The sequence below is a fragment of the Lissotriton vulgaris genome, chromosome 5 (genome assembly GCF_964263255.1).
Source record: "Lissotriton vulgaris chromosome 5, aLisVul1.2, whole genome shotgun sequence".
Classification (NCBI taxonomy): domain Eukaryota; kingdom Metazoa; phylum Chordata; class Amphibia; order Caudata; family Salamandridae; genus Lissotriton; species Lissotriton vulgaris.
The window spans coordinates 1509192-1535981 of NC_141693.1; the positions used below are offsets into that span (position 1 = coordinate 1509192).

The 26790-nt window shown below is 45.5% G+C and overlaps 1 protein-coding gene across 1 annotated transcript in view; it reads right to left on the bottom strand.

Moving 5' to 3' along the window:
- PHF1 (PHD finger protein 1) overlaps nt 1-26790 on the bottom strand; it is a 1060025-nt gene that overhangs the window by 879562 nt on the left and 153673 nt on the right. Inside the window, exon 3 of the mRNA XM_086920608.1 lies at nt 23571-23652. Within this exon, the coding sequence (XP_086776734.1) occupies nt 23571-23652 (82 nt within the window). The remainder of the gene's footprint in view (nt 1-23570; nt 23653-26790) is intronic.

Consider the following 26790-nt stretch of genomic DNA (forward strand, 5'->3'; position numbering starts at 1 on the left):
CAGACCTAGAAGCCTGTCGGACACCCAGAGAGACGGAGCCGGGCCTGGATGGGTTAACTGCCAAGTCGACTCCTCATGTGCCTAGTGATTCCAGGGGAAAGGTCACTTTTATTCCAACAAAAGTAGTGACTAAGCCCAAAACTAAGGAGTCTAAACCCAAGGAGAAGACTAAAGCCAAAGTTAGTAACCACAATTTGATAACACCTACTCCACATACAGCGCCTGGTATTCCATGTTGGGTCGAAAACATGGTCACTGATCTCAAGCATGATCTTGAAGCCACAATAGCGGCCCAAATCAAACCCTTGATTTCTAAACTCGATAGGCTAACATCGCTCATTAATACTAAATGGCCCAACAAGTCTAATGAGCCTGGGCCTGTCCAGCAACAAGGGCACGGGGAACTACCGTCCAACCCCCAACCGCCAGCCAAGGTCATCAAGCCCATAACTGGTAAAGCGAACATCTTGCCATCTTCCAAGGACCAAGCTGCATTACATTCTCCCCATTCAGGGAACAACCCTGCTCAGCCGCCACCTATCCCCAATACAAAAGCGGTGAGCAATCCTTCATCCGTGCAGCAATCAGCCGTTGGTACCAAATCTAACACCTCCCAAACTACGGGTCCCAAAGGGAAACCTACGAATATCCTAGCCTCTCACTCTACTAGTAACTCTGAAACCCCTAAGCCAAGGCAGACCCGCTACAAGTCTATTAGTCTGCCACCAGAAGTTTCTCCTTTTGTGGTTGTGTTGACTGCTGTCCCCCCACTGAAGGAAGGAGTTAAAGAGACCTATGTAGAGTTAAGAAATAAATGTGCACAGTGGCTCCAAATTCATAAACCACTACCTAGTAGTATGAGTGGGGAAATTCTCACTGTACGTAGAGGGGATTGGGTGGGTAGGGGTAAGAAAACAATACCAGGGGATGTAATTACTGTTAATTTCAGGGATGTGGGGGCTGCGACTTTTATTTGTAATGCACCTAACAGCGGTCCTGCCACCCAGATCAAACCACTCCCCTTGTCCTACTTCCTCCCCAACTCGACAAGACCCAACTTCCACCGGCCAATCATTCCAAGTAATCAAGAGCCTGTACATCCCCCCCGATATGCCCCTAACCACTGGCAGCAGCCGCCCTACTTTCCACCTTTTGTCCCGCACCATGTGGGCCCTCAGTGGCAACAACCTTTCCACCCCTTACCACCTTTTTTCCAACCTACCCAGCAGTGGCAACAACCGCCTCAGCCACCACTTACTGCCAATCATCATCAATGGCAACAGCCACGGCAGGATCCATTTTCATCTCTGTCCCTTAACCCCTCCTATACACAGTTTGCCCACCCAAATAGGTACTGTGTACTGGATGAGGTTGATTGACTTTCTTCTAAGGGAGGCTCAGACACTGACCTCCCTCATGCTAATATCGCCATGAAGGATGCAGTGCTGGGCACATCTCTCCCTACAAACTTAGAGGTCTCATCATCTACACTAATTAGGGATAGTGTAGTTTCATCCAACCCCCATTGTACTGTGATTCCAGACGGAAACTCAGCACATGGCGAGTTAAAAATTCTTAGTTGGAACCTTGCTGGGATCACAAGGAAACTAGGCCTCCCGGAGTGGAATGCTCTGGTTGATGCCCATAAAATCTGTATATTTCAAGAGACATGGGCCACTGAACCACTGCACCGGGTGGGGTTTGTCACCTTTTCCACGCCAGCAATAAAATCCAAGGCAGGGAAGGGGCGGCCATCGGGGGGGCTAATTATTTGGATAAGTATCCTGCTGAACTGCAGGATAACCACCAAGAAGGCAGGAACCCCGGATATCCTTGGTGTCTCCCTATTGGGCCTACGGGGAAGTATAACTGTTGACCTTTACAATGTTTACATCAGGGGAACAAAAAATGGGTGCATTTCACCCACAATGATGGAGCTTGAGGCTCAGCTGAGAGAGCAGAGTGGACATGGCCATATCCTAGTGGCTGGGGATTTTAATTGTACATATGAACCACTCCCCCTAGAAGGAATACCAGACCTAGGAGAAGAGGATAGTAGAAGGGGTATCCCTACCCTCTCTATCCCACCCATCAAGCGCTGGACTCGCAGTGCAATCCATCTAAATGCACTCACACTGGAGTTTGGATTAAGAGCTGCTAATGGTCGCACTCGATCTGACCTCCTGGGTGCTCCCACATTTAACAGAGTTGGTCTATGCACACGGATTGACTATATTCTGCTGGATAGGGGCCTCTGGAGCCATGTTAACGACATGGTTATTACCAATACCATAGAGAGCGACCATAACCCACTCTCCTTATCCCTAAAAAATCCTTGGCACATTGAAGTACTGCCAGCCTCTCTAAGCCGCCCACAGGGGATTACTGTTGCCTCTTGTGGCAGGCGTCTAAAGTGGAGTAAGTTTATGTGTAACACCGACAAACTATCCACAATAGACGAAGTGGTTAAGGGCACGCAGGCTGAAATTAGCTCCATTGATCTAACCATAGCAGCAGACAAGGCTACCGCTATTTTTGAAGCTGCTGTAAAAACTATTGGGGACCTCTTTTGGGTACAACTGCCCTCAGGGAAACAGAAACCTAAACCTAAAGGCAAACACGATTGGTATTCAGCAACATGCAGGAAGGCCAAATCATGCCTAATAGAGGCAGTCAAAGGGAAGTCGTCCCTAACAATTCAAATTGCCAGAAGAAACCATAAAAAGGCCCTACAGGTAGCTAAAAGAGAGTGGGAGGATGCCTACTGGCTAACCCTTAAGGAAGCCAGTATGAAAAAAGACTCTAAATCCTTCTGGGATACCATAAGGGCACGAAATAGACCGGATAGCGACCTTATAACCTGCAGTATTTCGGGCGAGGTATGGGAGGCTCATTTTTCCAAACTTTACTCCTGCCATAACGACCTGAACGGAAGAGGGTCTTTCCAATCCTCTCCCTTCACTAATTATATTCATCTCCCTAGTGACCCTGACTTTACTTTGAAGGAAGTAGAATATGCTATTACCTCCATCATTCCACAAAAAGCCGCAGGACCAGATGGCATCCCCGGGGACCTGCTAAAATCTGATGGTGTTAATTGGGGCAAACTAATACACTCCCTCCTTCTTGCCATCTGTAGGGGTGCCCCAATTCCCGTGTCTTGGAAGGGGGCAGAGGTGGTTCCCATTCACAAGAAAGGCCCTAGGGATGATCCGTCCAATTACAGGCCGATTAGCTTACTAGATGTAAGCCAAAAAGTTGTCGGTAAAGTTATTCTACTCAGGATACTCAACTGGGTAGATGAAAACAAAATACTTACCGACTTTCAGGCCGGTTTTAGAGTAGGCACCGGTACGATAGAGCAGGCCTTCAGGCTTATGATGATTTACTGGAAGGTGGTAGTGATAGGCAAGGGCAGTCTTTATCTCGCATTCATCGACTTAAAGACTGCCTTTGACCTTGTCCCCAGGGACTTGTTGTGGAAGGTGTTGGCCAACATGGGGCTTCCAGAGTATCTTTTATCCCTATTGGTCAAGCTCCATCAGGACAGCTTTGCCCAAATTAGGTGGGGCTCTGGAGGGGAGAAAACGGGCTGTATTCCGGTCGAGAGAGGGGTACGCCAGGGATGTGTTCTGGCTCCCACCCTTTTCTCTTTGTACATTAATGGGGTGGTTGAGCACCTACTTAAATCACCATCCGACGAACCATCCCTGGCGGGGGTACGCATACCGACCCTCCTCTTCGCGGACGACACGCTCCTAATCTCCAAGACCCCAATGGGACTACAGAAACTCTTGGACAACTTCCAAACCTTTTGTACTGACCGGGGCTTGGTTATAAATACCAATAAAACAAAATACCTCGTCCTTAATCCCCCTAAACAGCAAGTGCGTCCCCCTATCCTAAACACCGAGTTCCTGGAAAGGGTTAAAGCATTTGATTATTTAGGGATACGCATCTCAGACAAAATGGATTGGACTCTCCATCTAGATAAGATGCTGCTGAACCATAAAAGGATCACATGTGCCCTATTGAGGGAGCAACGTTCCAGTTCGTTCAAACCAATAGGAACAGTCCTAGAGATCTACGCTGCCAAGGGTGTCAGCTCTGCACTATATGGAGCTGAACTTTGGGGCCTTGCATCTTCTCAAGCTTTACAAAAATCTGAGAACAATTTCTGTAGACAAATAATGTCCCTCCCTCAAAGCACCCCACTTTTACCCTTATTTATGGACCTTGGCTGTACCCAGATTGGCGAAATTGCGAAATTCCGTCCTCTCCTATTATGGGCTCGTATTTGGCGGGTAGAGGAACTTAATGCCTACGCCAGAGGCCTGGAAGAAATAATGGCGTCACCACACTGGGCCAGAGTCAAATGGTTAACAGACATGAAAACCTTATTGTCGAACTTGGGCCTATTGGATTTCTGGTCAAGCAGAACCTCTCCTCCTAAACAAGTACTTAAAAACCTTTACCGGGATTGGATTCGCTCCCAAAGGCACTCTAGCACATCCATTGGTAGGCTCACAGAGGATTTTTTAATGTTTAAAGACTGTCCCAGACGAGAACCCTACCTAGACATAATCGGGAAACCGTTTGCCCGATCTTTGTATTTTAAATTTAGAACGGGCACCTTGCCACTGAATACTTTCACTAAATCATGGAAATCCTGCACAGATAAAACTGATCTGTGCCCATCATGTTTAGCCCACCCAGAGACATTAGCCCACTTCTTATTCGTCTGCAAGGAATATGCCAATCCAAGAAGGGCGTGGCTGAAGAACTTGTGCCGGCAACTGGGAACCAGGAGCCATGATGTGGCAATTAGGATTCTTGTTTCGGACAGCTATGTACCCTACGCCTGTGCCCTAGCAAAATTTTTATTTTGGGCTTGGGCTATTCGAGCCAGAAAGCTTAAATACTCTGTTTAATCTCTTTTTAAATAATATTAATTCTAGTAAATGTTGTACTTTTTTGCTATTAACTGGAAATGTGTTGCCAAATTTATTATTAACTACCAATTTTTTTTTTAAAAAACTTGCTTTTATGATAATGGAATTTTATCGAAATAAAGCTTTTTGACTTTGACTGACTATTTATTTAAAAATGAGTGTGGGTTTATCTTGTTTTTTGTTTGTTTTTATATGTAAAGTGCTTTTTATGTGCATTACAGTGCTTTGTCATACTGATGGACTATCTAAAAAATCTTTTTAAACCTTTACAAATAAGAAAAGTGCTAATACTTACAATGCTACATAATTTAAAAAAAAGTCTGTGTTATTAGAGTTTTAACAGTTTCAGTGACTGTGTGAGGTAGTTATAACATGAACTTGATATATATACAAATCTTACATTTTATACCCAATTATGGCTCTTAGAGTGACTTACTTTTCACAGTTATGCACACATTTCCAAAATTACTGAATTTTTAAAAGATCAAAAAAAGTTGTGCAAGTCCTCTGTTGTATTTAACCCATTAGGATACTTACTATCTAGTGTTACTATGTACCCTGTCTCCTTTCTCCTCAACAATTTTTCTCTATCCCCACCTCTTCTTAGGGGTGCCACAGAATCGATCACAAAATATGTAAGGCATGCCAAGTTGTTATCATGCATGGCCTTGAAATGCCGGGCCACCGGGTAGGCATTGTCGTTATTAACGATGGCCATGAGATGCTGCAATATTCTGACGTGCACCTGCAACTTAGTGCTGCCCACATAACGTAGGCCACAGGTGCACGTCAGAACATAAACAGCAAACTCCGTCCGGCAACCATAGTTGCCCTTGATCGCTGTCTGGTATTTGGAGAAAGGAGTGTCATATTGGGTAGTATTTGTCCCAAATTTACAAGCTCGACACGACGAGCATCTAAAGAAACCGTCCTTCGGTTTCAACCAGGTACTGCCACTACCTACTTCAGGACTTGTTTTCACCAGTTTGTTTTGCATGGACATTGCTTTTCTATAGGTAATGGTGGGATTGTCAGGCAATCTATTTCCCAAAACCCCATCAGTAAGTATGATCGGCCAGTTTTTCTTAATGATAGATCTAATCTTCCTCTCCTGCTTGCTGAATGTCATTATCAAGCGAGGAGTATCATTATCTTCTGATTCATTAGGTTCTTTGGATACTAACAAACATTCCCTGGATCGTTCTTATGTTTTGGATAATGCCCTTGATAGAGTCACATCAGTGTAGCCTCTTGTTTTTAAGCGCCCTACCATTTCTTTCGCACCTTCTTCAAAACTCTCAAGGGAGCTGCAGATTCTCATTAATCGTAAAAGCTCCCCATAAGGGATGCTTTCAATCAGGTGTCTTGGATGCCAACTGCTGGCATGTAGAATACGGTTGCCAGCTGTGGCTTTGCGGAACAAAGATGTTTCTATCGTGCGGTTTTTGATTTTAATTTTTACATCCAAAAATTCAGATTTTACTCTACTGACATTTGATGTAAAAAAGAGGTTTTGTTGGTTTTCATTCAGTGACTCCACAAATTTCAGTGCACTGACTTCATCTCCCTCCCACACACAAAAAACATCGACAATGAAACGAAACCAATGACGTACATGACTAAAACCAGAGGTGACCATGAGATCCCGCTCCTCCCATTCCTTTGTCGTGACATGTATGTATGTATGTATATGTATATATATATATATATATATATATTGCTTCAGCTTCTTCTCCCCACGATTCCCGTAGATGAAGACACGGCACAGCAACAGGTAGGTTTTCACTTGATTTATTTACACACCATGTGCAAAATGAAAGTGCATCAAAAAACAGACGGTCTACGCGTTTCGGCTCCTTGCCTTCAACTGGACCATAGAGTCCTTGGGTCTAGACCTGATTTAAATATAGTGCTATGTGTAAGTACCCTCTTCCCTTTCCATGGTCATCTAGACCTTCAACCCTGCACAGTACATTTTGGCCGGCTCATACTCGGGGCCATTTTGTGTTCTCAATTACCGTAAAGTACTCATATTAGAACAAACCTTTACAAACCAAAATAAAGTATTTACAATGGTATGATTATCCAATCATAATGCTCATTTCCCCACCCCTTTCTATGTACACTGTAAATCATGCAATAAAGTTTTAAACTAAAACCTATTGCATTTCACTCTTTCCCGTGAAGTATCATTCACTATTCAGGTTCAGTTAGTTTCTAAACAATATTTCAAATGTTTCAAATTCTTACAAATTCTTTAGTCATACAAATTTCCATAGACATATATACACTTTTCCAAATCATCACCGATATCAAGATCTTCTATCTACAATTATGTACATATTCAATTGATTCTGGATTGTATGACCAATTATACTAGAATTAGGGGATTTAGTTATTCATGATAACTGTAAAGTACTGTATCAAGCAATTCCATATCGCCATAATATCTATTGTGCACTATGTTTGTTATTGTTTACCTTCCCTGATTGTATCCTGTGTACAGAAGCAGTGGGGTTAGTTGATATATGGTTTGGTTTCCGGTATGTGCTGTATCCAATATTATACACATCTTTTTACATAATTCATCATACTCATTATATACATTAATCAACAAAACTCCGTAGTGAAGCATTCAATCTCATAGTTCATACCACATCAATATCTATCTACAGATGTACATGTAATTCGGCATCCAGATTGTGCCCAAACGGCACCTCAGTTCCCATACTCAATATCATTCTCGATTCAAGTCGTCTTAATTGTACAGTTTGATCACCGCCTCTTTCTGAGATTTTGCTCAGCTTGATCCCTGAGTATTTTAATAGGGCGGGATTGTTCTGATGATATTTGGCAAAGTGTGTGGCCATCGGGTAGCATGGGTCCTTGTTTTTAATGGCCCTTAAGTGTTGAAGTATTCTTAGGTTTCAGTTTGTTTATAGTGCTCCCGATATAAAACTTGTCACATGGACATTGCAGTCTGTAGACCACACACTTTGAATCACATGTGATATGGTCTTGGATTTTTTCTGTTTTGCCGTTTTGCAACTTATAGTCTTTGATGTTTATTCCGTGCTCACAGGCCTTGCACTTATAGCATCTCCAGAAACCTGGTGTGGTTAACCAAGTTTGTTTGCTCCCTTCCCGTTGTTCCAGATGACTTTGTGTCAAGATGTCCCTTAGGGAAGAGGTCTTTCGGTATGTAATACTCGGATGCAACGTCAAGGTCTTTTTTAGAGTATCATCCAAAAGTAGAACTTGCCAATGTTTTTGAAGGGCTTTTTTCATATTGGTGCCATAATGAGTTTAGTTACCTCATTATCATGATTAGTTTCAGGATCCATGCTGTTATCTGGCCTTTTGTTTTTTGGAACCAGTAGATCAGTTCTGTTTTTCATATGCATCCTGGTTCTTGCAGAGGATATTACTTCTTCCGGGTATCCCCTTTCCAGAAACCTTGTGCTCATTTTGTTTATTTCTTCTACCAGATCTTCCTGCTCGGAGCAGTTTGTTTTTGCTTGTAACATTTGGCCATATGGAATGCTCCATTTCAATCTTACAGGATGTCCACTATTTGCGTGTAGGATGCTATTACATGCAGTCGGTTTCCTGTGGATCTTGGAGCACAGTTTGTTGTCTTTCACTGATATTTCCACATCTAGGAAGATCAAGGTCCGTGAACTAATTGTTGAGGTGAAGTGTAAGTTGTAATCATTGTTTTCTAGAGATCCAATGAAAGTTTTTAGTGAGTTCTCATTTCCGTCCTATATGACGAACAAGTTGTCTATAAAACGACACCAAAGTTTTATTTTGGGCCCTTCCGGATTCTCTTGGTCTTTCCTCACTACCTCGCTCTCCCATGCTCCCATCAGGAGATTCGCATAGGTGGGTGCAAATGATGTCCCCATTGCAGTCCCTTGTTTTTGGAGGTACACCCCCCCCAAAAACAAGAATATATATATATGAACAATAGTTACTTACCTGTAATCTGTGGTTCTCCAGTATTGGTGTCTTTCGTAGATTCACATGCCTGAATCATTCCCCGTCGTCGGAGTGGGAGTCCCACGGTATATAAAATAGCAATAATATGCCTGTAATAACCAAAAAACCTAGGTAATAACCAACCAGGAAGTAAAGTAGCCCTAAGCTACAGGAGCAAAAGCTCCCACACTCATGACTATCCTAGTTATTTTGTATAGACCAAACTGCAGCCAATCAGGCGCCAGCACCCACCAGAATGTTCCCCCCCCCCGAGGCTCAGGCTCTCAGATTTTCTCGCACAGGAATGAAACCAACATAATTGCCTGAGGAAGCCTCTGAGGGGAGGTGCGCAGGTTCATGTGAATCTATGAAAGACACCAATACTGGAGAACCACAGATTACAGGTAACTAACTATTGTTCTTCTCCAGTATTGGGGTGTCTTTCATAGATTCACATGCCTGAATCAGAGTAGATAGCATTACAAGAAAAAAAACATTATGCGCGTAAGACGCTTACAGTATACAGCAGATATGCATGCAAGGTAATAACCAATAACATGTTAGAAGCGTCTAAACAAGAGCATAGAGGAGGAGGGAGAACAGAGGCTCACCTTATTTGAAAAGATTGCGTAGAACTGCTCTTCCCACCCAAGCATCTGCATCACTTGCCGAATCCAGCCAGTAGTGTCTTGTAAAAGTGTGCCTGCTGGATCACATTGTAGCTCTGCAGATTTGTAGCAGAGGCACACCAGCGAATAGAGCAGTGGAAGAGGACACCGCCCTTGTAGAATGCGCTCTTGGTACAGACTGCAAGGGTCTTCCTGCCTGTTGATGACATAGCCCAATTGCTGATGAGACCCATCTGGCTATAGTTTGCTTGGATACCGCGCAGCCTTGGCGAAGTCTTCCATATGCCACAAACAATTGGTCGGTCTTGCGAACAGTTGCCGTTCTTTGAAGATAGAACCTGAGACATCTCCTGATGTCTACAGAGTGTAAAGCTCTTTCAGCCGGTGATTGTGGATTTGGAAAAAATGTCTTGAAGATCACTGGCTCATTTAGAAGAAAATCCGATGGAACTTTGGGCATGTACTTAGGATTGGTACGTAGCACCACAGAGTCTGAAGTAAATTGTAAGAAAGGCGGTTTTGAAGTGAATGCTTGAATGTCACTGACCCTTCTAGCTGATGTTAAAGCCAATAGCAAAGAGACCTTCCAAGTAAGAAACTTGAGATCAACCTTATGAATGCATTCAAAGTAGTGACACATGAGTTGAGCTAGCACCACGTTCAAATGCCAAGATGGAGGTGGTCGTCGAATTGGAGGATACATACGAAATAGTCCTTTAAAAAATTGCTGGATTATTATTAAATTAGAGAGTTTGTTCCGTCCTGACGGAATCTGGAAATGGCTGCCAGGAATACCTTTAGGGTCGAATGTGCCAAACCCGATCTAGCCAAAAGCAGAAAGAAAGGCAAAATGTGTTCTGGTCTAGCATGAATGGGATGCAGATCAGCAGCTTGACACCAGGCACAAAAACGCTTCCACTTCAGCTTGTAGGTCTTATTCGTTGACGGTGCTCTAGCATTAGCGAGAACTTCTTGACAATCTTGAGGAATGTCTAAGTTGGCAAACTCATTGTGTTGAGGAGCCAGGCTGATAATTTCAATGAAACTGGGTCCGGATGGTACACTTGGTCCTCTTGGATTGTCAGGAGATTCGGTATTCGAGGCAGCTGTATTGGTCTGCACTCCGAGAGGAGGAGCTGCTCGGTGAACCAATATTGTTGGGGCCACCTTGGAGCAATCAGGATTAGACGACATGGTTGTCTCCTCATCTTCCTGATGACCTTGGGAATTAAAGGAATCGGCGGAAAAGCGTACGCAAATATCCGACACCCGTTCATCGAAAGGACATCCCCGCATGAGTTCTTGTGGGGAATACAGCTTGCACAGCGTTGGCATTTCCGGTTCTGATTCGTCGCAAACAAATCCAGGTCGGGATGACCCCACTCTTGGAATATGTGATCCAGGGTTGGATGATGTAGCTCCCATTCGTGATTGCCTGCAGCAGACCTGCAGAGGGAGTCCGCTAGTACATTGGCAACCCCTGGGACATGGACCGCCGACAGATTGATGTTGTGGGCCCAATTCCAAATCTCCTGTGCCTGATGGGATAATCGGGCCGACCTTGTGCCTCCCTGTTTGTTCAGGTAATGCATGCTGGTTGTGTTGTCTGTTCGAATTAGAACCGTAGAGCCCTCTAAAATAGCTTGAAAGGATTTCAGGGCGAGAAAAATGGCTCACAACTCTAAGTGGTTTATGTGTCATTTCCTCTGCTGTATGTTCCATTTGCCACTGATTGTCATTCCTTGAAGGTGGGTGCCCCAGCCTTCCAGAGAAGCATCTGTGGTCACGATGAAACTGGGCACTTTTGTTAGGAATGCACATCCCGCCTGCAGGTTGCACTTTTGCATCAACCATTGAAAGGAGTTTTTCATCCAAGGGGTTATGTTAATCACGTCTTCGAATGATCCTGTTACCTGTATCCACTGAAGACTGAGTTCCTCTTGTAAGGGTCTCATTCTTAGGCGGTAGTTGGGGGTGAGAGGAATACAGGACGAGATCATCCCTAGGAAAGACTTGAATTTGCAAACAGAAACGCACTTTCTTGTTAGCAATGCAGATGCCATGTTGTGAATCTTTAACTGCCTTTCTTTTGATATGAAGACTTGGGCGAGCTTTGTGTCCAGCTTCGCTCCCAAGAAAGACTTTCTCTGGGATGGAGTCAGATGACACTTTTCTAAATTTACTGAGAAAACTAGGCTCTGAAGTAGCAACAGACATCTCTGAACGTGAGTTCTTGCTGTGAGGAAAGAACTGGCCTTGATAAGGCAGTCTTCCAAATATGGATAAATCTGAATTCCTTCCAATCGCAAGTGAGCTGCCACCGGAGCTAGCATCTTTGTAAAGACTCTGGGGGCTGATCGTAGTCCAAAGGGGAGGACCTTGAACTGAAAGTCCCTGCCAGCCACTTTGAACCGCAAGAACTTCCGGTGTCTGGGAAAAATGGGCACATAGAAGTATGCGTCCTGAAGTTAGAGTGTTGCCATGTGATCCCCTTCTGAAAGAAACTGGAGGATTTCTTGAAGCATTAACATCCTGAAGGACAATTTTTTGAGGTATTTGTTGAGAGCACACAGGGCGAGGATGGGACGCCATTCCTCCGACTTCTTGCGAAAAATCTCGAATAAAATCCTTTTCCTTTTTGATGTTGAGGTACTCTCTTGTTTGCTCCTTTTCAAATCATAGAATATATTTGGGAGAACAGCTCCTTGTGATGAGCTGGTGGTGGTCCTTTTGGGGGAGAATTTGGAGGGGCTTTGACAAATTCCAGAATGTGACCCCTGGATACCACATCCAAGACCCATCTGTCCGTGGTCATCTTGGACCAATTTGAGTAGTATAGGGATATTCTTCCTCCAATTTGCTTCAGGTTAGGTAAAAGTGGTGGCAGGATGCTTGCCTCACTTGCTCTTGTTGTTGTCTCTTCCTCGATAAGAGGTTTTTCCTCTTGACTGAGAGCAGTGGTTTCTCATTTGACCATACGTTTGTTGTCGGTATGGTTGGTATCTTTTGGTTACCCTGTGAGTTGTTGTAGGAACGCTGCTGTGAATAACCTCCTCTGTTGGAGAAATTTCCTCTTCCTCTTGCTCCACGAAAGGAAGATTTACGAAATTGAAGAGATACCCGGGACTGTGCAGTCTCAGTATCCTTCTTTATGGCTTGTAAAGCCTCATCCACATGTTGTCCAAAAAGGAACTCTCCACCGTAGGCCACGTCCATGATCTTAGATTGGACCTCCAGTCGAAAGGATGTAGATTTTAACCATCCCTGTCTTCTCAGAACAGCTGCACCCGCTAGCTGTCTGAAACCTGTGGCAGCCACGTCCACTGCAGCATCAATAATTTCAGAAGAAACACATTCTCCCTCTTGTAAAATCTTCTTGGCTTCAGATCTATCAGGCTCTGAAAGCTTTTCAATATACGGCGATATGTCCGACCACATCTGTCTGTCATACCTCCCAAGGTTTGCAAGGGAGTTCGCGACACGGATAGTAGTTGCCGCAATAGTTGAGACTTTCTTTCCTATTCAGTCGAGGTGCCTTCCCTCCCTATCCGGGGGAGCAGTGACCTGCGTAGACGGATTTTTAGCTCTCCTCTGAGCCGCCTGGGCAACCACAGAATCCGTTTTTGCCTGGCCAATAAGGCATGCCGGTGACTTGATAGGTGCCCTATACTTCTTATCTACCCGTAGAACTGCAGGTAGAGAATTTGGCGTCGCCATTACCTTTAGACCTTCCTTCCAGATAAAATCAGTAATAGGGATGGACCAACTTTGTTTTTGCGTTAAGTCTTTAAAATCATATAAAAAGCACTCATCCTGCTTAGCTTCCATTGTGATGAGGAACCTCTTTGTTGCTCTGTCCATGATTTGGTGGAAGGTTGTGATATCCACCGGCGGAGAATCCGCCGTAGGTTGGTCAACTGGAGAAGGAGTTTGTGCCTGATACTCATCCCACTCCGACGATACTGACTTGTTGTCTACTTCTCCTTCTTCTCGTTCTTCTTCAGAAGAATGATCATCCTGCGTATGATGAGATGGCCCTGGCGAAGAAGCTCTTGTAGGCCGTATCTCCGTACTTGGCAGCAGAGAAGCTGGTCTTGGAGGCCTTAGTGTTGCCGTAGATGTTCTTGGCACCGGCGTAGAGAAGTGAGAATCACCTGATTCTGATGGGGGAAAACAACGATAATAATCGCTTAACATATATTTAATATTATGCAACAGGTCCAGCTGCATTTGTGTAGTAGGCGCAGACTCAGGAGCCCGACCAGAAGGCTCAAGGAATTGTTCCTCCTCATCTTGTTCCACATCCTGAAGTTTTATAAGCAGCTCAGATGGGCTTCTGGCTGCACGGAAAGTGTCATCTTCATAGGATTCCTCTTCCTCCGAATCTAGTAACTTTTCTGGTAATTTCAATGTAGACAGAGTTGTCAAAGATGAACCACGCTTTTCCAAGAGTGAAGCCGTGGTAGACGGTGAAGGCAGAGTTATTGCGGATGGCTTGGATGACCAAACTTGCATTTCCGTACAGGTAGACATTCACCCCCCGATCAAGCCCTCGCTCCCCAAAAACACCTGGGCCCGAGCATGGGGCCGAGTAGACCTTGACAGTCTATCCTCCATACTCACTTCCTCCGCTCCCCTCCTCCAAGATCTATCTTCCTGCTCTCAGGTCACGGCCATTGATCAATGGCTCTCTGCAGGCTGTAACACCATTGCTCCTCTGAAACGGGTCTCAACCAAACGAGAGAAAGACGCCAACCAGTGGTTTAATCAAGATCTCAAAGCCACTAAATTGGCGGTGCGGCGTGCTGAGCGGGCCTGGAGGAAAAACTACTGCCCCTCCTTACGCCTAGAGTTTATAAACATCCTGACTCTATATAAGAAAAACATCCTTGAGGCAAAAACCATCTACTTTTCCTCCAAAATCCTCGCAGCCGAAAGCAAATCGAAGGAAATTTTTTCGATTGTTCACAATCTAGCTTTCTCGGACCGAACCTCTCTCAAACCCACCCCTTCTCTGGAACTTTGTCACTCCCTAAATAATTTCTTTATTCAAAAAATCGAAACTATCAAAACCAATATTCCCTTGCCTTCCCCTACCTTTGTGGACCCTCAGTGTCCTCCTCCCAAGGACCATCTCACCACCCTCCCACCTCTAACCAAGGAATCAATAAATGCCATAATCCCACTTGTTAAATCAGGGTCCCCTTTAGATCCCTGCCCGGCTCATATCCTCCGTCATATCTTCTCTAACTGCTCAGATCCCCCCCTCCACCTTCTCAACAGTTCCTTATCCCAGGGTGTGGTACCCAGCTCACTTAAATCTGCTGTTATAGTCCCTATCCTGAAAAAACCTGGTGCCGATCCCTCTATCCCAGCCAATTTCCGCCCCATCTCTCTCCTACCTTTCCTGGCGAAAGTACTCGAGCGTCACGTCACCTACGCCCTGAGTTCTTTCGTGGAGAAGAACGGGGCCCTTGCCCCTCGCCAGGCCGGGTTCCGCCCCGCACACTCCACGGAGTCTGTAGTGCTTTCGGTCCTTGATAACCTCAGGGAGGGAATGGACACCAACCAACCTCAGGCCCTGGTTCTCCTCGACCTCTCAGCCGCCTTTGACACGGTGGACCACTCCATCTTACTTTCCCGTGTCAGGGCGGCGGGGATCGGGGGTACCGCGTTGGTTTGGTTATCCTCCTTCCTGAGGGACCGCACCCAGGCTGTTCGCCTGGGTGACTTCACTGCAGACTTCCGTGACGTTCAGTGCGGGGTTCCCCAAGGTTCCTCCCTTTCCCCCCTCTTATTCAATCTTTACATCTCCCCTCTTATCTTTTCATTGCAACAAATGGAGGTCACCGTATTTAATTATGCGGATGACCTCCAGCTTGTGTTCAACCTTTCCTCTTCTCCCGATTCTATCTCCAACTTTCAAATTGTCATGATGCATATCCGAGACTGGATGAACCACAACCATCTTAAGCTCAACCCAGATAAGACCGAGCTGGTGTTGACGGGTGGTTCATCCAGCCCCTGGTCCCCCATTTTCTGGCCCCCTTCCCTTGGTGCCCCACCCGTTCCCTCCACCTCGGTTAAAACCCTTGGCATCAAGCTCAACTCACAACTTACCCTTCACTCCCAGGTGAGTTCTGTGGTTTCCTCCTCCTTCTTGGCTCTTCGCACCATTCGCAAGGTGTCCCGTTTCTTTTCTTTTGATGCACTAAAACTTATCACCCTTGCCATGGTCGTATCCCGCCTGGATTATGGCAACGCCCTATATGCAGGTATCCCTGCATATAGTCTTCGGCGTTTGCAGCAGATCCAGAACCAGGCGGCACGCCTGGTGTTCAAACTCCCTAAATCCTCTCATACCACTCCTCTCTTGAAAGCTTTACATTGGCTTCCCGTCTGGGCCCGTGTCCAGTTTAAGCTTGCATCTATCACCTTCCAAGCACGACTGGGCACGGCGCCAGCTTTCATCTCTTCAGAGATCATCCCCTATGTTCCATCTAGGGAACTAAGGTCATCCTCCCAATCCTTTCTTACTGTCCCGCGGTTTCGAAGAAAGAAATGGGGAGGCTCGAAGTTTGCGACCCTCGCCCCGACTTTTTGGAACTCCCTGCCTGCAGAACTCAGAGCTTCCACCTCATATCTGTTATTTCGAAAACAACTCAAGGCATATCTTTTTGCCAAATCCTTTAAATAATTCCTTAGTCTCTCTTTTTTCGCCTACCCCGGGACTCCTCCTCTGACCTCTCTCAGTTACTAGCGCCAAGAAACCGCAGGTGTACGTGCGCTGTACAAATAATTTTAAATAGAAATAGAAATAGAAATAGAAATAGACAGTGGGGGCATCGACTGTGCCACCGTCGACGGTGAAAAACCTGTATTTGACTGAGAAACAAGAATCTTCGTCGACGGTGTGTCCGCCGACGGTAACATTGTTGTCTTCATCTTCGTCGACGATGACGTCGGCGGCGGAAGCGCCTTCTTAGTCGACGAGGTCGTCAACTGTGATATTTTCTTCGCCGACGAGAATGTCGTCGACGGTATCTTCGTCGACAAGGGCATCGTCGACGGTAACTTCGTCGACGAGGATGTCGTCGACGGTAGGGCTAACTTCGTCGACGGCAAGATGTTCGTCGACATTCGAGTCGACGACGGAGTACTCGTCTGCGGTACCTTCAAAATTCTCGTTGACGGTGGGGCGTCGACGGTAGATGGCACTATCTTCGTCGACGAGATAGGTCGAATTTGGACCTGAACCAGCGTCGACGGTGAGGAGCCTGTAGACATCACCATAGCTGGTTTTGGTGAGGAGAAAGTCACCGTAGATGTTGAAGAGGTGGCCACATGACGCTGAAGTGGTCATCGGAGCAGCCGGAGGTAAAATTTTACAAAAAGCTTTCTTGGAAGATGTAGATTTTCCAGTTTTCTTTGAGGGCGTACTAGGACCAGATTTAATAGGTGGAGAAGCCTTTTTTGAAGTAGAAGGAACGCCAGAATCCTGAGAGGATTGGGCTTTTTTCAACACCTTCGCCCCAGGAGAAGCTAACTCAACCTCAGCTTTCCTCTTCCTAGAGGATATAGAAGACCCGAGGCGATGCTCCCTACCTCAGAAACAGGGTTATCTTTGTCCTTTATCTTCTGGAGCCACAGGAGAAGACGACCCACTCTGTCCCTGAGGGTTTTGTGAGGAAAGGTCCTGCAGATTTTACATTCCTTTGCCTCATGACCTGGATACAGACAATATATACATTTCTTGTGAGGATCCTCCTTGAACAGCCTTAGCTTTCCACAGGAATCACAAGCACTAAAACGGAATTTAGAAGTAGACATCTTTAGAAGGTAAAAAACCAACCAAAGTAAGAAGAAACTGAGCAGAGCTCAGAGAGACTCCCTTCACACGACGTGCCGCTGGGCCTCAAGCGGGGGTACAAGCGCCTGCTAACATGAACCAGGGCTGCAGCTGGGCCTCAAGCGGGGTAACACGCGAATGACCGTATCTGAATACACACATTACACCCATTCTATTTCATACCCGGACAACGTTGGGACGGGCTGCTAGTGAATATATATATATATATATATATATATATATATATATATATATATATATATATATATATATATATATATATATATAGAGAGAGAGAGAGAGAGAATAATTTCATAAGAAGAAATCCACAGCCAATACACTGCATCTGGTTGCAATGCAGAATACTTGCTTGGACGAGGGAGATTGGACTCCTTAGGTTCGTTTACTTGCAGAAAATGAATAAATGAATAATTAAGTACTGTCAAAGCAAATGCGTAAAGCTGACAAATGGACGGACGTCTTGCAGTCCTTTCTTTTCAATACAAAATACAAGATCTTTGCAAATATACTCTCCAATCGCCTCTTCGGGGTTAACTCATCGTTTCATTCACAGTACCCCACAGCAGCTGTATGCAAGGTAGGTCCACATGGCACAACATAAGACATTCACATAATGCTTTGGCAGATAAACTGCAATGGAATCTAGCGGAACCGCTATTAGTCTTTTGATTGCCTGGAATAGAAATATTTATTTGCAATCCAATAGAGGATAAACCTGCGTCCAGGGAATCAGGTGGGCAGTCCCCAGGGTTCCATGCTGTCCCGGCCACTGTTCAATGCCTAACTGGCATCTCTTATCTACATAATCCTCACTTCATCAAGTCACACTACAAGTACGCCTATAATGTGTCCAAGCCCCCACTATTTAGGAAACACCTATTCCATGGCTGCCTCCATGAGATTAACTGCTAAATGTTCAGAAAGTACCTCAAACTGGACCCTTACAAAAGTGGCAGCCTAGTTGGTGGCAAGATAAACAATGGCCCTACACTGCTGCCCTTACCAAACACCACAGAACATTACCCCAAACGCACAACATTATTCAGAAAACCTAGGTGTACTCATGGACTTAGGTCGTCCACATATACTACTTCCGCTTCCACAAATTAGGGCATACCAACAAAAGCTGCAGGAAGTGATAGCAGTAGAACTTTGAATACTTCACTACACCAATGCCAGTTTTCTTGGTCTCCCTGCATACCATACAAATAGATTACCAAGGTTACAAAATGCAACACTCGGAAGTCTGTTAGACATCAACCCAAAAGAACATACATTTCCAAGACAACACACGCTAAACTGGCTACCAAACAACTTTTGAGGTTCACAACTTATGCATCATGCATAGAGAGGCCTTCAAGGCCCAGCCCCAAAATTCTTTAAAAAGTCTAATTTCTCAAACACAAGCTTCAATGGGTCTTAAGATATAGTAACTCCCTGATAATCACTAAATCACCATTAAAAAGAAACAAAAAGGCACAGGTTCTCCCATCCCGTCTGCTAACCTATGGAGCTATGTGCAAAGAATTACTAACAACAAAAGACCGCTTGCCTTTCAGGAGAGGATTAAAAACCTGGCTTTTTAACCTCCCTTCTTAATGTCACTGTGGCTAGCCCATCAGCCGACATTTATCACCACCCAGACAATATACATCTTTTACTTAATACACACCTTGGTGATCCTTTCTTTTTACACTCACCAAATCCAAGATAACACTATTCCCTCTCCTCAAACGCATCTATGTAGAACAACATGCAACACACAAATCCATGAGATTGCAAACAGAAGCGCATCTACTCAGGGGGCGCCTCAAACTCCTGGACGTTCCCCAGAGCACCCCCATTTTCCATTACTTTCATACCCATCACTCTAGCCTACTCTCTTACAGATGCAAGAAAGACTGGACATATAAATGGCCCATGACAAACACAGTAATCAACACTCACAATATGTGCATTCATCACAGCCTGCATGCTAACACAACCCCCACCTACTTGTCGCAGTTGCTCCTATCACTCATACCATCCGCCTCCACTCTACAGTCTACCTACTTGGATATTCTACCTACTTGCCTATTAGATACCTTTCAATATCCCAGGCATGACTAGCTCTGGAAACTTATGACATAGCTTTTCAGCGCTGGTAGGGGGCTCTGACTTCATGTCGACACCAGAAGTGAATTTGTAATGACTTCACTGAAGCCAAAGTACGCACTCCAACATCTTGATGTCAGTTCTAATCTGTTTTGGTGCTGTACCTTTCAAGACGAGAAAAGAAAAATTTCAAGCACAGATAGGTGCTATCCACCAACTAACTTGAAATCTGCAGGTATCCAACGGAAAGAAAGTCACTGAAGATAAGCAACTAGTTCTTCTGATGGATACCTCTACCAGCAGATTTTTCACATCTGATTAAGGGGTTAAAAGGTGGACCGAGCAATGGATAGGCCCAACTTAGGGATGAAAAATCGCTTTCGTTTGTAGAATGAGATTGCCCAGAAAGAAGCATTGTGAATGGCGGGCAGACGCTTACACATTAAGCAATGCACAGATGTAATAACCAAAAACACTGTCATGATGGACAACAACTGCAATTGGCAACTATGCAGAGGCTCAAAAGAAGCACCCATTAAAAAGGTTAAAACCAAATTCAAAACTTATTGGGGCATGATAAACCGTGTTGGGGAAAACATGTTTGACATACCTTTAAAAACGTAACAAACACCAGAAATATTTGAATAAAGACTTCTAATCCAGCAGAAAGAGGAAAGCCAATAAGCCAGCTCTGGAACCCTTGACCATGCCCCTGAAAAACACTGCCATACCAGGGAAAGTGCAAAATGGCAGTTATTAGATAGTGTAGTTTTCAAGGGGTCCACACGATTTTCAGAACACCAGGCCATAAATTTGTGCTACCTTAAGACAGGACCTATTTAAGAACTCAGATCTCCCTACTCAATCTTCATGCAAGAAGGTGCAAGTTATAGAGACAAAGGGGTAGAATATGTCCACCCAACTTGGAGAGGTCTACCCTGAGAGGAAAAGGGAGCACAGCAAACAGAAAGAGGTGTATAGGATTTGTGTACAATTACCTTCTCGGCCAAACCTGGGCAATGCAAATTTCTGTCAGAACCTGAGAAATCAAGGGTATGGGTGAAAACCACATAGTGAAGCTGAATCCTCCACTTGAACTGCAACAGATGCTAGAGGGCACAGAACATCTGGCAATGGGTGTTGACTTATGTAGCAAACAGAGCTCAGGGAGGTGCCCAGTTGGAAAAAGACATCCACCTCCAGATGGAGACACCACTTGTGGTCGGCAAGGGGATGCATACACGGACCCTGGTGTTCAGCGAACCAGGCAGATGATTGGTCACCATTCACAGCTCCTGTTGATGTGCCCAAGCCCAGAGCCTCAGAGAGAAGTTGAGGCCTCACACCTTGTCTTGATTGATGATATATCACATTGCATTAGTATTGTCAGTTAACAATGAAGGGAAGGGAGGAATGCCTTGAGCGCCATCTCTGCTACTCTGGCAACCAGAGGCCTTTGATATCCATGTCCCCCAGATATGCGCCCCACCCAAAGGTGGGCATCTGTCATCACTGTGGTCACTGTCAGAGGGGGACAGAAGAACGTTCCATGTGATAGGTTCTCCTGGCACCCACCAGCGCTACTCTGCTACAACGTTCCAGGAGAGCACAATGGAGTCTACCAGTTTAGTGTTTGGACCATTGACCGCTGAGGCACCACTGGATGGCTTTCATGTTCCAGTGTGCATGTGTGACACAAGGAAGCAAGAAGCCAACAAACTGAGCAGGTGCTGGAATTCATGCTCCCAAGTGAAACATCTGAATTATATCCTGGATGACCAGTATCCTCTTTGGAAGAGTAAAGTTTCAGAGTAATGTGGTATCCAGTACCAACCCTAGAACCAGGAGGTGCTGTGAGGGCTCCATGTGAGACTTTGACATGCCAAACAGCAGGAACAGTGTCACTTGAATATGGAGCGAAACCATCTGCGGAGACCTGGCTTCGAACTACAAGACGGCCAAGTACGGGAATATCAAGATTGCCAAACATCATGAAGTCTTGAGGTGATGATGCCAACCTAAAATAAATAACCATGAACTGGAAGTCCGAGGATCCACCATGAATTGCAGAGACTTCCTGTATGACTGCAGGATCAGTATGTGGAAATACGCGTCCTACAAGTTAAGGGACACCATCCAGTCTTCTGCATCCAGCGCCAAAAGGAGCTAAGCCAGGAAGAGCACTGTGAACTATTCCTTCCAAGGATGAAAGTTCAGAAGCTTGAGTTCCAGGATCTGACAAAGACAACTAAACTTCTTGGGAAGCATGAAGTACTCAGAATAGCAGCCCTGTCCTCCACTTCACCATTCTGCAGCAATGCTGCCACCTTATGTGGAAGTAGCCATAGATGGTCATCGAATGGAAGGAATTGATGGTGTGCTAAATGGTTCGGTTGCTGAGGGAAGAGTATATCCATTCTCCCACCACCTATATTTTGCTCCTTCCATGATAAACTACTGTGACTTCACTGGTGGGGTAGGGTAGGAGAGGGAAGAAAGCTGCTTCTGTTGACCACATCCTTTTCCCCTGCCCTTATATTGGTGGACAAATGGGTTCTGCAGTTGTTGCTGGGCGGCTGAGACTAAAGAACGTCACCTATAATGAAAGCTCTAAGAGAAGCCCTATAACTTTGCTGGAAGATTGTAATCCCAGCTATGTAGCTGTGGCTACACTCTCCTTGAACGGTTCCAATGCGGCATCTGCCATCAAGAGGCATGCCCATAAAAGTAGTTTGTCCATCACCAGAAAATCGTGACAAGCACAATGAGGCATGCCTGCGCATAGGCACAGAAGAGCCTATGGCTCTGGCTTTGCAATAAGCTGTATCCTGACCTGCATTAAGTTGGGATGGGATGCACGTGAGAAATGGCCCTGCAAGTACTGTAGGAAATTAGCTAGGACGATTGTGTTTATATCCTAGGGGGCATGGGAGTAACACCAGCAAGCTATCCAGCATTATTTGAGCATAATGCCAGATTGTCTGCAGAGAACACATTCTTACCCGTTTCCTCAATCTTTTTAGATTCCCTACCCCCAGGATGGGTAAGAAATGCATAGAGGCCCGAACCACTAAGCTGTCCAGTGATAGATGCACAGGGAGAATAACCAGATCTACAAGCGCCAGTCTACAGCGCCTCACCACTGTACTGCTTTCTGTGAGACATGTCATAGGCTTAGGCCAAGGCTCCTTAACCGCCTCCAGGAGGGCTTCATTTAAAGGAAGCAATGTCTCCACTGATGTTGCAGCTTATTGTAGGAGTCTGTGAGAACGACCGAATGAAGAGGCAGCATCAAGCCACTGTCTTTTTAAGGACTGCATGAAAGAATGCACCAGGCACTTTATGGTTTCAGTGATTTCACTAATTGTACTTCCAGGGTCACCATGGAGCCGCCTGACCTAACAGCACAACAGAGCAGTGTAAAAGATTCCAGATCCAGTATGGTGCCTCATATATTCGGAGGTGAGGAATCTGCAGGTAAAGGTTTTATGAGAATTTCCTCGATTTCTCACACAACACAGTCAAAACCACCCCCTGGACTCCTTCGGGCACCATATTACTTCCCACCTCTATGTAGTCTCACTAATCTACTCAAACCACTCCTTTATTTACATACTTCCACCCCTTTACCCATTCACTCTTCTCCATTCCCAGCCATCTCCCCTTCAGCTCCTGCACTACCGATTTAACCCCCGTTCCTCGCTCTCCCGTCTCAATCTGCCTCATCCACTATTTCTCTGTACACGCTCTTGTTTTTTGTACCAAGGCTGCTCCTCTGCCCTCCAAACAAATACTCTTCTTTCTCACCCCACAGTACCTATGTCCTTTCTCCTCCTCATCCCCATTTATCGACTGACACTGCGCGTAAAAAGAAGCCACATAACAGATGAACCCCTCAAGTGCAAAACATTAAATAACACACCACATCAATAGGAGAGCACACCACACACACAATGCAAACCGATCACACAAGCACCGCGTACCACACAAAAGAAATCTGCACCTTACATAAAATCAAAATGAAAGAGTAATGGGTGTACTTACGAGGGTTAATGTCCTTCCAGAGAACAAGGAACTGTGAGTTATCTTCGAATCTTACTAAACAGGTTTCCTGCTCGCTGTCCACCTGCATGCAGGGTGAGAAATAGATCAGATGTGTTAGATTCGAGTAGCCAGGTATTCGCTCTGGCAAAAACCAATTGTTTTGGAGTGGAGTGAGATGCAGCACATGCAAATTTGTGCCCAGTATTTTGTGCTTGTCAACATCACATTTACAGCATTTGAGAGCATATTTTATTGCACTGTACAGCAAACACCACAAACAAAGCTGTCCTAGATTTCAAGGTTGAACTCCGACACTACTGCTGTGACACATGCTGAACTCAACTGAACTAGAGACTCAAGTCTTCCACAGTAGTGGAAGCATTTTCCCACTGTCTTGGAGCCGAGAGGGGCACTTGGCCACTCGGATGAGACTGCCAACACAAGCAAAGGATTTGTGCATGCCACCATGTGATTATGTGGGAGGCACTGCAGGAGTTTTACTAATCCAAATCCCTTCATCCTAGAAAGAAGGCAATACGAAGGCACCAAAGAGCTAGTTCCCAAGAACTCAAAGACCTCTAATAAATAGCAAGGAAATCCTTTGAGTGGATTTGTCAGGATTCTTGAGTAATAGTAAAGTCTAGAACATTGCTCGGAAAGGAATAAACACAGCATATTCTGAAGTAACTGCTTTCAAGCATCTGAAAAATGCTTTTAGGACATTGCCCAGGTTAGATTCCAAAAGCCATACCAAAATTCCAGCACTTTATAGATTGGTTGTAGGAATTTCAGTTATTAAAAAAAAAAAACTGGTGGCTATGGTTTTTAGGGGGGAGAACGGTGAGGCAAAATGCCTTTCGGGGTCATTTCAATTTTGGAGGATAAAGAGCATGAACCAAAAAGCAACAGACGCCCTTTCAACCAGACTTGTAATTCGATGTTTGTCAGAACATCGATGCTAGTTAGGGTGGTTGCCTAACATACTTTTTCTGTTTGGGACCCCTTCCCACAACACTTGTCGAAAGAAAACTCAGCACATCAAGACCATTATTTTTTTAACTTTTCACTGACACCGCAACGGCAAACGCTGTAAAAAGACTACCAGAATGTCCAGCTTTGAAGTTGACATCAAGGCCACTATATATGTGCCACTTCCATGCGCTGACATCGGTTTCTTTCTAATCTCGGTCCACATCGTCGGACGTGGAGTGCATAAAAACCAGAATGAGCTAGGGATCTTAACAATGGATCATTTGAGTCGAATCCACAGAATAGGGCTGAGGATAGGTGGGGAATCTGAAGTTATATGGAGTCTCTACTAGAAAAGGTGTTACCGAAAGTAGGAGACTTATTTTTCTGATGGAAATTCTTACCACAGTTACCTCACCAAGTAAATAGATACCAAAGCAGTACCTCCCAAGGTGGGTGGTCTGTATAATGCTCAGACCAGGAAATCCTGCAGGACAGACCATGTTAAGTGCCCATCCCCCAAGACCTGCTGCCCAGGCGACAGAGCTTCGTGAATGTGAGGAGAATCACCCACATAGCAGCCTGGCAGATGTCAAAGACTTTTTTTTTTTACATGGAATATGGTTTATGAGGCCGTTCGCATCTATTTACTTGCGGCGAAGTCCTTCAGACATTTCTTATTGCTGTAGTTATCTATTTTCACACTTGGTACGAGAAAGTATTTTGGAGAGAATACGGCAAGATGGCGGCCGCTTAGGACGGCAGGGAAGCAGTGTGGCTGAGGAGATGTCGGATTGAAGCAGTATGACATTGTAGACCCACGTAGCGCCTTTAGCGAGGTCGAGTAAAGGAGCTGAAAGAAGCTGAAAAAGTCCGGAGTTAAAATCGGCAGAAGAAAAGGTGAAAAACGATACCGCCGGATGCTCCTTACTTGCCGCCGGCCGCTCAAGCGGCTTCTATGGGAGTTGCTGCAGGTAGCGAGGAGAGTTACGCTGAGAGGCGTGTCAGGTGCGGGACTGCTCGCGGAGGTTGCCAAACAAACGGAGCGGAGTTCGCGTAGCGGGCGGAGCTCGCTACTGAGGAGGCAGCTCCGGTCTGGGAAGTCTCGGCGGACGAGCCTGCAGACGAGCTTGCAGCATAGGACGGGGGAAAGATTACAGAGCGTCCTGGGGACCACCGCAGAGCCAGAAGAAAGAAAGTGGGGCGGCACACTAGGCGGTAAGGAGCAGTTTGGGGACAAGGAAAGGAGGAGGGAGATTATGGCTCCAAAAACTAGTGCAAGGGCCAAAGCGGCTGCGAGAAGAAGGGCTGCAGCGGAGCAGGCAGAACTAATGGCAGACAGGGAGACAGATGGGAACAAGAAGAAAAAACAACTTTCCCCTGCTAAAAGAATGGCGCAACAACAAGGTGCAGTTAAGGGCAATCAGGGCAATCAGGGCACCACCCCGATGTCAGACATCTTTCAAAAACTTATTAAAGACAAAGACACTAATAATGAGACTATTGTGGTGCTGCCAGAGGAGGGCGGTAGTCCCAAAGGTACAGCGGGGGCAGCTGAAAATGTGTTGGAAATACCCGCTCAGCCTGCTGCATCTACAGATAAAGAGGAGAATAGTAAAGGGAAAGCCGGCGCAGTGGGAGAAGCGGAGGATAATACCACTGTGTCACCCCTGGTGCTAGAAGATGCGCTGGAAGAAGAAGCCGGTGAAGATACAAGCGATAAAAAGGAAGTCCCCAGTGAGGCTTTCTTTTCAGTTTCAGAGGGAGGGGAATGGTCGGAGGAAGACGATGATAGTCTGGAGCAAGAGGATAAGCTACCGATAGTGAGTTGGAGAAGGAGGAGTTCAGCCCCCCGACAACCGCGGTGAAATCCACGGCAGGTGCAAAAATACACGGTCAAAAACGGGATCATCCGACGACTAATTCTGTGCTGGAGAGCCCTGGAGGCGAAGCAGCACAAATGTCTCTCCTGGAGGTGATACACCAGGAAATAATCGCACATAGGGAAGAAGCACGACAGGAAAGTCGCAAATCACAGGCGGCGGTCAGAAAAATGCAAGGAGTGGTGAGGAAACTGACTAAGGTTTGTGTGAATCTGGGAGAACAGGTCACTAATCTGGAAGAAAGAGTGGTGTCGACGGAAACAGAGTCAGCGGCTGCCTCTAGCAAGGTAGATCAACAGGGTGAGCAGATGATAGATGTGCAATGGAAGTTGGAGGCGTTGGAGAATAGGTCTCGACAGAATAACCTG